Source organism: Dermacentor albipictus, chromosome 1, assembly GCF_038994185.2.
Source record: "Dermacentor albipictus isolate Rhodes 1998 colony chromosome 1, USDA_Dalb.pri_finalv2, whole genome shotgun sequence".
NCBI lineage: Eukaryota > Metazoa > Arthropoda > Arachnida > Ixodida > Ixodidae > Dermacentor > Dermacentor albipictus.
The window spans coordinates 241,674,141-241,690,485 of record NC_091821.1 but is presented as its reverse complement, the minus strand read 5'-3'; the positions used below and the strand labels follow the sequence as shown (position 1 = coordinate 241,690,485).

The following is a 16,345-nucleotide window of genomic DNA, read 5'->3' as shown; positions in this document are numbered from 1 at the left end:
GGCGCAAAGAGTATAGCTTTGCACAAGAAGGCAGCTGGGTGTGGACCTCGGCATTGCGCAATAACAGTTAAGCCTGCCTATAGCGAACCTCCATACAACGAATTTCTCAATATTCCGAAGTTTTTCTCTTCCTCGTCATTACTCCATAGAAGCACACGTATTTGTGACCTCTACGTAACAAAGTTGCAGCAGGAGACAGCCTGCAAATAATGAATTCCCCCGGATGACCATTTAGTGATTCTGTCCAAGTTTTGTTATTTTAACATTTTAACACGAGCAGCAGCCACATGCATCTCCTGCAATTGCCTCGCCTACAATGGAGCGCGAAGCGGTGTACGCACTTAGCCCCGGCGACAGCTAGGCTTCTGCAAAGTGACGCCGGCATAACACAAAGGGACGCAAGGAAGCACTGCACAACACGCCCCGATGACAGCAAGGCTGCCGCATAGTGCCACACCGCCGGCGCAGAAAAAAGGAAGGAACAACGTGGACGACACTGATCTGCGCGCACACTGAGCCACCCCATGTGTCCCTCAAGCTGCCAACACAATTCTTACCAACACGGCTGTGTCCTTCTTTCCTCGTCCCTTCAAACCTCATCCTGCTGCTCGTTGGTTTCCGGCAGCTCCGGCGGTGCACCAGCCTCTGCACTTCACTTCATTAATCTGACACCAAGTGACACTACTAGAAGAAACGGAACTGTAGCTTTCCGTGTATCATGAGTAGTGGTGTCTCTATGTCTCTTCTCGTCGCTCATTTTTGAGGCCGTGCATGCGTGCGAGTCGGCTACTATGTTTACGCATCCAGTCACTTCATCCAGTCACATCCATCAGGCCTGCCCGATCTCGCCGAAGCTTGGGTTTCACTGCGCGCAAATGGAGCAGCCCCAAATGAAGTGCAGCTTTGTGATTTTTTTTTTGTATGTGGATGACTGCGCCGTCACTACCGGAGAGATGTTGGATGAGGCACTGGTGGAAAATGTCAGATATCACAGTGACGACAACGGATCTTCAGAGGTCGATTCATTATGTGCTTTGCCTTTCGGGAAGGAAGTGCTGAATGCCATTGACGTTTTTCCCTGCATCACGTGCTCGCTTGACGATGATGGTGCAGCGCTGTGTTCCTTGATGTCTTACGAGCCTTCATTGTTGCTGTCTCACACGAACAAGCAACAGAGCAAAATAAGGTTTCTGTTGCTAAATAAATGAGTTTTCGGTGAAGTCTGCCTCCAGTACGCTCGTTTAATTTGTACGTTTATTTTTCTGATTTTCATGCTGAAACTGCATAAACAAAAACCACTTTGTAACGGAATTTTTCGAGCGTCTGTCAATTTTTTTATATTCAGGTTTAACTGTACTGCACTCCACAGTGATGTGCAGTGGTTTATAAGAGCCGCCGCATGAGAACGATAGCCACCAGGGCTAACATTTTACTTTGTATATTAAGAACTTCAACAGCTACAAAGCTTATGTTTGCAGGAATGTTGTATATAGCCTTTATGTTCAAAATGTAATTTCTAAACTTTTTAATGTTCTCTTGGTGCAGAGCAGCATCAATATTTTTAGTTTTCTTCTTTTCGTAACAAATTTTTTTTGGTGAACTAGCCTTTTCCGAAGAATTGTTAATAAATGTTCACTTGAAGATAATGCCATTAGAAAGCACATTCCTTTTTCTACAAATTCCTTTTCGCCAAATATTGCCTATTTTCCCACGGAAAGAAAAGTGTTTGCTATTAGCCCACAAATGAGCACTCAATGAAGGACTTAATGTCACCCTCTCAATTGCCCTATGTAATCTCCATCTCCAAACCAACTAGCTGCGAAGCTTCCAAGCATCTGAAATGAAGCCATTCAAGAATACTTCATCAGCACATGAAACTTCAGCTTATTATTCTGCACCCTAAGCTTTATCAAAGCACACAGCACTTCTGAATTACCCATTTTTCCTAGTCATCTGTAACTTCTGTAACCCTGAAACAGATTACTGCCTCCTTCGGAAAAAGTCTGCATGGTACTGCAAGACTGCATGCGTGCAAGAAACTAAATTCAAATTCATCATACATCTTAGCTGTTCACTACAGCTAGGTAAAGGTGGAACAAACGATCAACTTGCAGTGCATCATAGTTGAAGGGCACTGAGGTGTCAAGATTTGTATTGTAAATGCAGATACCTGAACTGCTTTTTTCTCATCTCCGTAGTAGTACAACGAAACAGGTGCAACCCGCATGGCGGCACCGTTTCCATAGGAGCCAGCGCCATCAAACTGCTCTTTAGCAGGTCCGTAAACATCTTCATACTTTTCTTTGGCTAGTGCAGCAAACACCCATCTGACTTTAGGACCATACTCATGTTTAACTTCACCGTTCTGATAAAAATCTTCAGTAAACCTGCAAAGAAAGGAAAGAGCATTTATAGTCCCTGCAACAATCCACTTTCAATTTAGCCAAATTAAATTTGTAATCTTTTGCCTTGAAGTTTGGCAACAATAACAACAGGACACATTAAATTAAAGCACCTGCTGCTATGCTTCCAGAAAGTAGTGCAGCATTCAGAAATGGCCAGAAAAATCAGGTGGAAGCTTCTCAAATTTTGGTTCTTATGGTATAACTCATTGTGCTGCAAAATTAACCCTCTCACGGCCAATTTTTGTTGCCATATGCGACCGCCCAGGATCGATTTTTTTATTGCAGATTCCAATTTTTCTGAGGGACCTATTTCGAAAAAAATTTACCGTAATTTTTTTTGGGTGCCCGTAAAGTGAGAAAAAACTATTTTGTGTTGGTACATATGAACTCTTTATTCATGAATAACAACAATAAAAAAAGGAAATAAACTTGTAAGAATAAAAAATTTGATGCATTGTTATAGTTCAAGGCTTAGAATATGCGCACAAGAGAATATTTCACAACTCAAACGTTCCTGCTCTTACACTAATATTTACGTCCACAGCATAATCAAACAGCATAGGTGAGTGCACCTGGGAAAACTATGTGGTTGTGCACCCGTCAAAAAAAGCGAAACGTGTAACAAACATCTGCTAATCTTTATCTTATCACCAATCAGAGGCAATTAGATATCGCAAGTCTTTCAAAAACAATAAAAAGGAAATGCATGCACGGGGGCATCCTTCCCATGCTCACCCCTGTGAGCACTAAACGAGCGAGAAACAGGCGGCCGCCCTTTGAGCAATTAGTAACGACATAGCCATTAGTTTTGCAAGCACAAGCCGAAACCGCTCGCAGAACAAAACCCAAACTGCCACGCGCCAATGCGCAAGCGGTAGATAGACGCGCCTGAGCAAGCTAGCTCTAAAACAAACCATGCACCGAAAACCAAGAGAGGGAAGCGTGAGAAAAAAATTCCCTGTATTCCCACATAGAGGCAGCACATGCCAGGAAAGAAAAAAATGAGGAAATTGTCATGCTTTTTAAACATAGACAGCACCGTAAATATACAGCATCGACCATTTTGGACTTGTTCGCGGCGCCGTATATTTACATCATTGACCCTAAAAAGGTCATGACTTTCTGCTCAACACATCTATGATGACATGTACAGTCTTGGTCAAGAGTTCCCAAGCCATTGCGCCTTCGGAGAGAGAAAGAAAGCCTTCGGAGAGAGAGAGAGAGAGAGAGAAGGGAAGGCGGAAAGGCAGGGAGGTTAACCAGACTGAGTCCAGTTTGCTACCCTACACATGGGGAGGGGAATGGGGAGTGAAAGAGGAAGAGAGAGAACTTAAGTGTAGGGTGTCTATAGTCGGGCAGTCAAGTCTGTTGCCTTCAGGTAGCGAAAAAGCGCTCGAACCGCTTTCTGGGCCAATGAACTGTGAGGCCAGGCTCCCAAGATCTTCGCTTCCATAAATGGCCTGTCATCCAGTCTATTCCAGTGTATCCAGTGTATCCAGTCCAGGCACACTGGAGAGTCTCACGTTGATTATCGAAGCGAGAACAGTGGCACAGAAGGTGACTGATGGTCTCTTCACACTGGCACTTAGCGCACATTGGTGAATCCGCCATTCCAATGCGGTAGCTGTAGGAGTTGGTGAATGCTACTCCTACCAACAGCCGACACAGCAGTGTTGCGTCACGTCGTGGAAGGTTCGCTGGTAATGTAAGTTTCAGTGATGGGTCGAGGCTGTGTAAACGACACCTAGAGTTCTGTGGTGTATGCCAGCAACCTAACGTGATTGCACGAGCAAGACTGCGAAGCTCTCTTGCAGCGTCGACTCTGGATAAAGGTATAAGGAGTGTCGGTGAGCCAGCCTGGGCACGTCGGGCAACATCATAGGCGAGGCGATTACCAACGATGCCACAGAGTCCCGGCAGCCACTGAAATATATCATGTCCTCTTTCAGATGCGCAATGGCAGGTTTCGTTGATTTGTGACACCAGCTGTTCATAATTGCCACGTCGTAAACTTCGCAAGCTCTGGAGGGCTGCTTTCGAGTCACAACATATTGCCCATTTGTTGGGCGGTTCCTTTCCAATGTATTCGACAGCAGCGCGAAGAGCGGCCAGTTCAGAGCCTGTAGATGTCGTTACGTGTGAAGTCTTGAACTTGATGACGACCGATTGAGATGGTACAACAACGGAGCCCGTAGAATTTTCCGAGACGGAACCATCCATGTAAACATGAATTCGGTTAGCGTATGAACAATGCAGAAGTTCCAATGTGATCTGCTTGAGAGCCGCAGTGGTCAGGCTAGCTTTCTTCACTATTCCTGGAACAGCAAGGTACACAGGAGGCTTCTTCAAGCACCACATAGGGGATGGCGTTCTTGTCGCGGGTGAGTGCCTCAAAGACAAAGAGTGCCGGTGAGCCGCAATTGATCTGGAGAACGCTGCCTTGGGTCTTTTCTCAGGCAAGGGAGCGAGATGGTGGTCAGGGACTCTGGATATATGGCGAACATGCGCCCGGAGTGTGTCGATATCTATATAGGTCCTTATTGGGTTGTCTCTCGCGGTGGCAATTGTTGCCACGGTTGAAGCATTTCGAGGTAGCCCCAGACATGTTCGAAGGGCTTGGCCTTGAATGCTCTGTAGGACATGGATGTTAGTTTTGTTAGCATTGGACAGCACTGGTGTGCTGTATCGCAAGTATCCTAGGAAGAGCGTCCTGTATAGTTGAAGCATAGATGCCACGGATGTGCCCCACGTTTTACCGGCAAGAAACCTTAGTATACGGGAGATAGAAGTAAGCCTCTTCTTCAAGTGTGAGATGTGGGGGCTCCATGAAAGGTCTCCGTCTATAATAGCGCCTAGGAATCGGTGAGTTTTTGCGTAGGAAATTGGTTGGTGGTCAATAGAAATGGGGTACCAGGTCACGGGCTTGTGGGTAAAGGCGACTAAGGCGCACTTCTCGGTCGAAATGCTTAGGCCTTGCGCACGCAGGTACGATGATGTTAGGGTCACTGCTTTTTTGAGCCGTGCACGCACCTGGAGACGTGTAAGTGCCGAGGCCCATATGCATATGTCGTCAGCATATATTGAAAGGTTTACTGTATGCGGTAGAACGTCGGCAAGGCCAAGGATTGCAAGGTTGAACAAAGTGGGGCTAAGAACCCCACCCTGAGGGACGCCACGGTAAGTGTAATGGTCAGTAGTTCGGCCATCTGCACTGTGCACAAAGAAGGATCTTTTGAATAGATAGCTCCGAATCCACCGAAACATGCGTCCACCAATTCTATTATTTTCCAGGGCATCAAGGATGGCTTCATGCATTACATTGTCATAAGCGCTTTTCACATCGAGGAATAGTGCAACCGATATACGCTTGTGGTGTTTTTCTTGTTGTACAGACGTGACCAGGTCGATGACGTTGTCAATAGAGGAACGGCCTCTACTAAAACCAGCCATGGCATCGGGGTATACGTTGTGGCGCTCAAGATACCATTCTAGGCGGGTGAGAATCATCCTTTCTATGACCTTCCCAACACAGCTGGACAGCACAATGGGTTGGTAGGACGCTAGGTCAAGTGGCGACTTTCCGGGCTTCAGGAGTGGTATCAAGCGGCTGGACTTCCACCGCTCAGGAACAACGCCATCATTCCATGACTGGTTATAACATTCCAGAAGTCTGCTTCGGCCATCTTCATCTAGGTGGCATAAAGCAGCGTAGGTGATGCCGTCTGGTCCTGGCGACGATGAGCGCCTGCATGAGGCCAGAGCAGCGTCCAATTCCTCAAGTGAGAAGGACACATTCAATTCTGGGAAGCGTGTCGCAGGAACGTCACCCAGAATTTCGCTACTGATGGTGACCACACTGCCCGCAATCTTCACACAGAAGTCTTCGGCTATAGCGACCTGTGAGCGGCCTTGATAGAGGGCTAGGGATGAGAATGGGTGTCGTTGCTGTGGAGACGAGCCAAGGCCGCGCACTGTCCTCCATATGATAGACAGTGGCTTGCGGGGGTCAAGTGATTCGCAGAACGTCTTCCACCGTTGTTCCTCCAGCCTGTCCATACGACGTTGGATTTTCTTCTGTATACGTCGAGCAACTCTAAGGTCATGAATTGACTTCGTGCGCCTGTATCGCCTCTCGGCTCTTCTGCGAATCATTCGAAGTCGCTCAAGTTCCATGTCAAAATCCGTACGTTTTTTAGCGGATTTAAATGTGTACTTAGACGATTCTAGTACACTTGTAATAAGGTTCTCAATGGTGCCGGTAAATCCTTCTTTGCATGCCGCTTCCACCTTTGTCTTATACGTTGACCACCTTAAATATACTTGTCGGGAAGTACAAGAGGAGAAGCTTCCAAATCCAGTGATACTTAAGCAGGTGGGAATATGGTCACTACCATGAGTCTCGATGTCAGAGAACCATCGAACATTTTGACCAAGTTGCCGTGACACCAAGGTCAAGTCTAAGCAACTGCTGTAGTTCGAACCACGCAAGTACGTCGGACTGCCATCGTTCATAATGCTAAGTTCATGGTCGGAAGCAAATTCCACAAGTTTCCGGCCCCTGGAATCTATTCTGGAGCTTCCCCAAGCCAAGTGATGAGCATTAAAGTCTCCCGTGATAATCTAGGGTCCAGTAGTCGCCGTCAGGATGTCTCGCAATCGGTCGCCGTCGAACTGACTATAGGGGGATATGTAGGCGCCGATAAGGGTGAAGGCCACTTTATTCTTTGTAATGCGGAGACACACGTATTGGTTTCCATCATGAGGCTGCACCGAGTGGGGAATGTAAGTCAGTTCTGTACGGATGTAAACAACTACTTTCCTGGATTGCCCGCACGTCGACGCCATAAAGGCTTCGTATCAGAGAGTCTTAGCGCTTTTGACATGTTCGGTTCACATTTTACCACTACAGGAAATCGGTGCGTGAAAACGTATTGACGGAACCATGAAATCCGTGATTTAAGTCCTCTGGCATTCCACTGGAAAATCGTCGCGCTACGCACTTCATCACGGAATGAAGGCAGTGGAAGAGCCATTGTGCTTATGCAAGATTTGCAAGCACTGGGCTCAGGGCATCCAACACTTGCACTGCGCTTCGAGCTGTTGGCGTATTCGAGTTGCCCACAAGCGTGCGAATCGCATTTATCAAAGACTTGAGCATTGTAACAATTCGGCGGTCATGCTCTGTCAGCTCATCTGGGTGAGGGGTGGAGCATTGTGGTGCCTTTCCTTGTTGGGGTTTTCCACAGGGCTTATCCTTGGCAGTGGTGGCCATTCCTCATCCACGGCATTCTTTTGAGATGCTCCGTTATCTATACACGGTTTGGAAACATTCTGCACTGAGGTTGGAGCAGATTCAACAGCAAGAGGCTGTGCGGCACGCGTATTCTTTGTGCGGAGAGCAGAATTCCTTGATGAGCATCTGCGACGAGAACGACATCGCCTGACGTCAGCAGCTGCTTCACGATGAGTCGACCGGTCCCTCACCATTTTCTTCAAGATGGAGAGTTCTCGCTTAACTCTAGGACATTCCTATGATGAGGCATCGTGGGGCCCTTGACAGTTCGGACACTTATAAGGTGACTGCCTTCCATCGCATGTGAAGGTAGGTCATTTTCAACATGCTGTGCGGCCCTTTGTTCCCAAGCCGCTTCAGTGCAGAAACTGTCAGAAATTCGGCCACGTGAGCGCCGTCTGTGGAAAGTCTGCTATATGTTCCCGCTGTGCAGCGCAACACTCTGCAGGCAACTGCCAGGCAGAAAGCCTTCGGAGCTATGCAAAGGGGGAAGGCAGCTGGGGAGCATCAGGTAACAGCAGATTTGTTGAAGGATGGTGAGCAGATTGTCCTAGAGAAACCAGCCACCCTGTATACGCAATGCCTCATGACCTCGAGCATACCGGAATCTTGGAAGAACGCTAACATAATCCTAATCCATAAGAAAGGGGACACCAAAGACTTGAAAAATTTAGACCGATCAGCTTACTGTCCGTTGCCTACAAAGTATTTACTAAGGTAATCGCAAAAAGAATAAGGAACACCTTAGACTTCTGTCAATCAAAGGACCAGGCAGGATTCCGTAAAGGCTACTCAACAATAGACCATATTCACACTACCAATCAGGTGATAGAGAAATGTGGGGAATATAACCAACCCTTATATATAGCTTTCATTGATTACGAAAAAGCCTTTGATTCAGTCGAAACCTCAGCAGTCATGGAGTCATTACGGAATCGGGGTGTAGATGAGCCATATGTAAAAATACTGAAAGATATCTATAGTGGCTCCACAGCCACCGTAGTCCTCCATAAAGAAAGCAACAAAATCCCAATAAAGAAAGGCATCAGACAGGGAGATACGATCTCTCCAATGCTATTCACAGCGTGTTTACAGGAGGTATTAAGAGACCTGGAGTGGGAAGAATTGGGGATAAATGTTAATGGAGAATACCTTAGCAACTTGCGATTCGCTGATGATATTGCCTTGTTTAGTAACTCAGGAGACCAATTGCAATGCATGCTCACTGACCTGAAGAGGCAAAGCAGAAGGGTGGGTCTGAAAATTAATCTGCAGAAAACTAAAGTAATGTTTAACAGTCTCGGAAGAGAACAGCAGTTTACGATAGATAGCGAGGCACTGGAAGTGGTAAGGGAATACATCTATTTAGGGCAGGTAGTGACCACGGATCCGGATCATAAGACCGAAATAACCAGAAGAATAAGAATGGGCTGGGGTGCGTTTGGCAGGCATTCTCAGATCATGAACAGCAGGTTTCCATTATCCCTCAAGAGAAAAGTGTATAACAGCTGTCTCTTACCAGTACTCACGTACGGGGCAGAAACCTGAAGGCTTACGAAAAGAGTTCTGCTTAAATTTAGGACGTCTGCTTAAATTTAGGACGACGCAACAAGCTATGGAAAGAAGAATTATGGGTGTAACGTTAAGGGATAAGAAAAGAGCAGATTGGATGAGTGAACAAACGTGGATTAATGACATCTTAGTTGAAATCAAGAAAAAGAAATGGGGGCATGGGCAGGACATGTAATGAGGAGGGAAGATAACCGATGGTCATTAAGGGTTACAGACTGGATTCCAAGGGAAGGGAAGCGTAGCAGGGGGCGGCAGAAAGTTAGGTGGGCGGATGACATTAAGAAGTTTGCAGGGACAACATGGCCACAATTAGTACATGACCGGGGTAGTTGGAGAAGTATGGGAGAGGCCTTTGCCCTGCAGTGGGCGTAACCAGGTTGATGATGATCATCATGAATGGGTGGTGTAAGAGTGGCGACGGCAGCAAAGCAAAATTTTCACCTGTGACGGCAAGTGAAGAGGTTTCCGCGGGCCGAAGTCGAGACGCTTTCCGGAGCTGAAGGCCAAACTTGCAGTGTACGTTGCTGAAATACGTGAGTGGTCCCTGCCAGTGACGTGCGACATGGTCATGAGACAAGCCTGGATCTTTGCCTTTTAAGGACCTGCTCCGCTGCGAGTACGAGTGGCTGACGGCAGAAGACCGCGAACTTACGCCAAGCGGACATGGCAAAAGAGCCTCCCTGATGGCTCTGTGTGGTTGGGCGCTTTTGGCATGGACTTGTGTATGTATGCAAATGCGGAATTTCACTGGATGGCGACGTGCTTCAGGACCGTAGCAGCAATGACGATGGTAGCACTAGTGAGTAGTAGTAGTCCAGTGACCATGCCAGCTACCAATAAATTTTTGTTATGGAATGCGCCCGCGAGTATGTTCTTCTTCTTTCTTTTTTTTTTTCCTGTCACACATGATATTGGCAGGGGAGGGGGTCGACTTACATTCAAGTCAACTAACAATCGTGTAAATACGGTATGTGACAATGTTGACAATGTGTTCCCGCACCAGTGATATAAGTGATCTCAGACATAAACGTCGTTATCAGTGCATTGTGTGTATTACGAACGCGCAGACCTGGGCCACAGTCTTGTAATGGTCTGGAAAGCAAACTGCTACACAAGATCACGCTACTTCACATTTGATAGGGACTGAAGATAAAAGCCAAAAACTGCTGACGCTGCTTGAGAAAATGGTGGTTACTCATTCCCAGTGCCCCTATTTGACGAGGTTTGCGTAAAAATTGATGCAATCTTTCGTGCAAAGAAGCGTCACGGCCACAGTGGGTTTTTGCTTGTTTTTATTTATTATATTTACTCGCATAATGATCACACTTTTTTGTCAGAAACATTGACGCAAATTCAGGGGTGCGATCATTACCCGGGTTAAATTTCCCGCGGAAAGAAAACTTCTCGCTACGGGATGCGGGACACCAAAACAAAAATGGCAACCGGAGGAGCAAGCCGAACGCGCCGAACACGATTTTTTTTCTTCTTCTCGTGAGTACATTACGTGCATTGAAACAGTTCCTTCCGTATCAGTAATGAATAATATCATTAATATCGACAAATTTGCGGCAATAACATAGCCATGTCCACTTTGAGGGGACAGAAACAGATGGGCGCGCTTAGCTGCCAGTGACATGGAAACACATGGCCGGCATGCTGCGGAAACTGCGGCATCCGTCTTCACTACTATCCTAATACGACACGTTTCTGCTACGGGTGGGTGAATATCTTAGCTGTGTTACAAGCGTCGGCGTATGAATAGCGTACACTTTTAACGTATCCGAGTAAACGTGGCTGCTATCACTGCCACGCACGATTTGAGGCGTGCCCACGAGCGCAGATGAAAAGAATCGAAAGGCACATTTTTTTGTTTTTATTGACCACAACCATTATAAAGCCTACCGATAATAAGGGCAAATTTGGCACCTCTTTTTGTCATGGAAGAGTGGTAAGTGATGAAAGTAATGAAATGAGGCATCTACTTAAGAATGTTTGGTGCGTGCAGACCGCTTGGCTTGTCTTGAAGAGTTGTTCGCGTAGCATTCAACAGATGGTAAGCGCTATCATTATTAGCTAGACTTGGCACTTGACACATCGCTGTGGCAAGTTCAGGGTGCAATCATTACACGTGAAATTTTTTTTTTAAATCTAATTTTGACAACAAAATTTAGGGGTGCGATCATTACGCGAGTGCGATCATTATGCGAGTAAATACGGTATTTATTCCCAAGCTTTCTTTCTCGTTAACAAAATTCACCAACAATTACGATACTTCCTAATGCGAAACTTGAGCAAAGCTCTACATGTGTTTTTATTTCACAATATAGTGGCTGGCATGGACAATCTGTCTCGTGCAGCAAGTTCCATATGGAGCGAAGTGTGGCACATCTGCCTCACTAATCGAGAGATTGCAAGAGGCAACACATGGGAGACACGTGGGTGCGATTCACAGCAGCCACTGCAGACAGGCCTCCGCTCATGCTGAGCTTTGTTTTCATACAGACGACATGTGCTACTCTGGTACGATGTCATACCCATCATTGCGGCACAGCCCGTCTTGCACGGCACTATGATTTTCTTACGCTTTTGTTCCACCACCGAGAGCGGCCCTTCGTCACAGGGAAGTCATACCACCAGTGTCAGCGGCAACAACATCCAAGGGAGCGTCACATCGAGCCTTACTCGTAGCTGCTCACCATCGCCCCTTGCAGGAGCAGTGATCCCTGTCACACACACTAGTACCGTGGACTGACCACAGCAGCCGATGAGCGTAGCGCTCCCCACCTCACGGCGCCCTGCCCCCGCTCGAAAGTGCAGGAGATCGCCCACGTGGCTGAGGATGCTGTGGCCGCCGGCAACTCGGCGCATGCACAGGCTGCCTCCCCTCAGCTCCTCCTCCACCTCATGGTTCTGCTACACCCTCTCCTGCACTTTCCTCCTCCTCTCTTCGCTATGGCCTTTCTTTCATCTACCGCTACGCTCCGTGTTCGTTTTCATCTTCATGACACTCGTTTACGCCACCACCACCGCCGCTCGCCTCAGGAACGAGCTATGAAGAGCTGCACTCTAAAAAGTCTTCACGGAAACTAGGTTGTTTTCAATTCTGTTATCAGTCATTTCACAACATCGTCCACAACTTTTCATTCACATCTCAATGATGTAAATTTACAAATTTAGCTAATTAAACGTATTCGTGCACAGTGAACAAGAAATAGTCACAGTGGCCACCATGAACAACACCCATCAAGGTACAGCGAACGCCGTTTGCGTTAGCTTGGTATGGTTTCGTTCACGCTTGTTTCGATTGTCATTGTCATTGCGACTGTTTTGTAGTCTGACCGTATGCACAACAAAAATTGTATAGTACAGTGAAACCTTGTTAAACCGTAGTTGGCCGGAGCTCGGAAAAAGTACGTACTAAACGGTAGTACTGTTTAACAAAAATAGCACGACATCGCGCCCACGCACCTGTCGGAAACAGTACACGAAACTCAGAGAGAGTGCAATGAAAGGCAAAATAAACATGCTGTATTTATTCACTTCGCGCGGCAAAAGTGTTATTTTCGTTTGACGCCGCGGCAGCCTAGCAGCGACGACAGTGGCCTCAAACTTACTGAAGCTGCGTGCCAGCTTTTCAGCCAGCCCCCCCTTCACGGCACACACTCGTATGGTAGATTCCTCGTTGGCGTTACGTATTCTCGGTGCACGTGCGTGGTAGCGCTGCAGAAGTCGCGGGGCACCTTTTTCATTGTGGGGTGCTGTTCTCGTCGCGTCGATTGCATTCATGAGGCCGACATAACACGCAGCATCTGGCACTGTCAGGCCTGAATCGCCCGTTCTGTCGCTTTTCGTGTTCTCCTCATCACTGTCGCTAGTCGGCACTTCGGCAACAACAGAGGTAACAATGGCGAAAGGTCGAACCTCATAGTCGACATCTCTTCGCAGCCGCAGCAGTGCTGCCGAGCAACTTCTTCGCGTTCCAAATGCCACACACCGTAGTCAACAGCAGATCCCTGTTGCGTACCAGCGCCGACATCTTCGTGTCACGTTCGATAGCACGACGTCCAATTTTTCTTCTATGCTGAGCACCCAGCGTCATTTTTTTATCCGAGCTTCGGCATGATGTGAGTCCTCGTTAGCACTACGCCACAACGCTCTCTGGCACGGCACCGAAATGATGTTGATGTGGCTTCATGTGCAAACACACAGGGCGCTTGGAGGCCGTTGTTCCAATCTCTGAGGCTTGTTGTTCTGCCGGGCCGCCCGATGGAGACAACACACTGCCGTGTTTGCACGACAAAAAGTGGAAACATTAAGTATTAACCAACATGTACGCAATAAGCTTGGCTAGGTTTAGGCGGATACAAAACCCATTATGTTCAATGGCCACTGAGTTGGGGATTTGACTATACTATTTTAAAACAAAACTACTGCTTTAAGCGGGTATGGTTTAACAAGGTTTCACTGTACTTTCTGGAAGCCACATGGCACCAGCGATTACAGTGGAACCTTCGATGAGTCACGTATAAAAGCAGATGCGCTTGACCTGCAGATCAGATTTTTGACGATCGCCAACTGTGCTACATGTCTCTCTCAATTTCTTTGCCTCAATATATCGCAAAATGAAAACAAGTATAGAGCTGCACTCAAATTTTACATTAACGAGTATCGTAATCATCGGTGAATTTTTTCTATCATTACCAACATCCTTGTAATCATTGTAGGTCATATCAGTACAGCTGAACCTTGATACAATCAACACAGATATAATGAACATGGATATAACAAATTAACAGATATAACGAAGCAAATATAAGATTTGGTTGGTCATGCTTTATATCAAAGGATTATTCTGAAATAAAAATGTGGCATCCGACAGTATCGGTTACAACAAAGCAAATGTTTGTTTGCACAAGCCTAAAATATAAAGGGCGTTTCACGTAACTTGAGCCAGACATTAAATATATGCAAATGCCAGTTACACAAGACTAGCCACTCAAGACACTTTGTATGTATTTGTGGGTTTCTTTCACGATTGGAAAAAACTTTTATGTAGCGCGTATTGAGCAACAGAAATCTGTATTGGTAGTTTTTCCTGTTGCTCTACAATTTTCTCATGCTAATTATAATAATTGAGAAGTTGATTTATAAATTAAGCCTAATTATGTAATGAGGTGGAATGCAAAAAAAATAATTTGAGCAACTACAAGCGATGGCAAACAACGTCACTTTAGTTCTGCCCAGCTATGTAGCATTTGCATATGTTTAATGTTTGGCTCAAGTTTAGGAAACACCCTGCATATTCTTGTAGCAAAAATGTCAACTACAGCCACTGATAAATTTTTCAAATGCCGGATTTTTCGGACCTGCACAATTCCTGCCGTAGCTCCACCTTCCCCTAGTACCAATGTTTAATGGCAAAATCCACCATTTCGGGCACCGTACAGTGTTTCGAGCATGAGCCACATCTGTCATACCACAAATATGGCAGCCATGAACAAAGTTGCCGCCATGTCGACCATCACAAAACCGCAACTTTGGTTGCAGACTCCCGACAAAGCGGCGCTGGTTAGGCCTAGTAGCCAAAGCAGTGCAGCCAGCGAAGTGGCTGGCATCAAGTCGCAGAAAGCTCACCGCCAATATGTTCACACTTGTAGACTTTATCAGCAATCAAGTGTTAGATCAGACACACGGGCTAGACTGATGGCCGTAGTAGTGAAGTACAAATCCAAGTGCAGCACCCTCAGTGCCCGAAAGGTCTGTCGGCGGCATGCGCATTACGGCCAGTGGCTTGACTTGGTAGGACCATAGCGGTCAGCTAGGACAAAGCTGCTGCAGTCCACAAGCTAATGTACTAATCCCGCGCGATAACATTGACACACAGTTTTGTATTCCCAGCAGTGCAAAGCCCATGTACTTGTGCCTCATATTGGCACACAAAGAATAAATTACAATAAATTAAAGCAACATGTCGATGGCCCATCAAAATCCGCAGGAGACCCCATGCTGGCGGCCTGTTGATTGGAGGCGCCCCGCTTCCATTTCTTTTTCACAGACCTGGTCGCAATTTTTTTTCCACCGATAGCTGTGTTATATATGCTATAACTAATATCGGATATAACGAAGACATTTTAGTGTCCAATGCGACATCGTTATAAGGAGGTTGAACTGTATTAAGCAGATTGATTTTCATTACATTAAGATATGCCAAATGGTCTGAATTTGTCTCAATTAGAAATCACTCGATGAGTGAACTCACGAGACAACAAAATAGTTGACAATAATACCATAATTATAAGGTATGTCATTAAATAAAATATCTTTGAATGTCAATGGAAAGAAGCATTTAGTGACTTGTTAAGTTAAAAATCTGCCATGAAACTTTACTAATTTGTCTTGAACCAGTGGCACCACTTGGTCACTCAAATTTTGCTTTCATATCCTGACAGAGCTTTCTGACAGTGAAATTATGAGTAGTGGGTTCACATCGACATGAACTGCCACAGTACGTTCATTCATAAGTTCCTCAAATTGAGCTTCAAATATATCTGTGTTGTACGACTCACTGTTGTTTATGACCCATCAAGGGTTTTCGAATTGATCCCAATGGGTCTAATTGAGAGACTGAGCCATCTGGTCCCAATTGGCATAAATGTGTTAAAAAAAGTCATTTGGTCCAACTGAAAACTGCAATGCTATATTTTTGACTGGGTCATCAGTCATGTAGCAAATTTTACCTTTTGGTGCAACTGTTGACTATGTGGTTGAATAATGGTTAATTAAGCTGGGACCTGCTACTACTGCTCATCTTTGGTTGCTGCTAACTTGAAGTCAACCAGCAATATTATAAATGGCAGTTCCTAGTCAGTATGCTTATCAAAAGGCCTGAAAGAACAATAAAGCTATCTTTTGGCTAAGAAATAAAATTCCTTTTGCTCAATACTTCGTCCATGCAATGAGTCCAGCAAGTCCCAACCTTTGTATCAAATAAGGGCATTATCTGTTGGTAAGTGTTATATATTGAATTAATTTAAAGGCACATTTGTTGTTAAATACATGTACAAGCAATAACTTT

The 16,345-nt window shown here is 45.9% G+C and overlaps 1 protein-coding gene across 9 annotated transcripts in view; it reads right to left on the bottom strand.

Moving 5' to 3' along the window:
• The window catches only part of LOC135901599 (ADP-ribosylhydrolase ARH3-like), a 92,773-nt gene that overhangs the window by 30,241 nt on the left and 46,187 nt on the right, over positions 1-16,345 (bottom strand). For all 9 annotated transcript variants that reach the window (XM_065431432.1, XM_065431436.1, XM_065431430.1 and 6 more), the window contains one exon: positions 2,171-2,387. In XM_065431432.1, the coding sequence (XP_065287504.1) occupies positions 2,171-2,387 (217 nt within the window). The remainder of the gene's footprint in view (positions 1-2,170; positions 2,388-16,345) is intronic.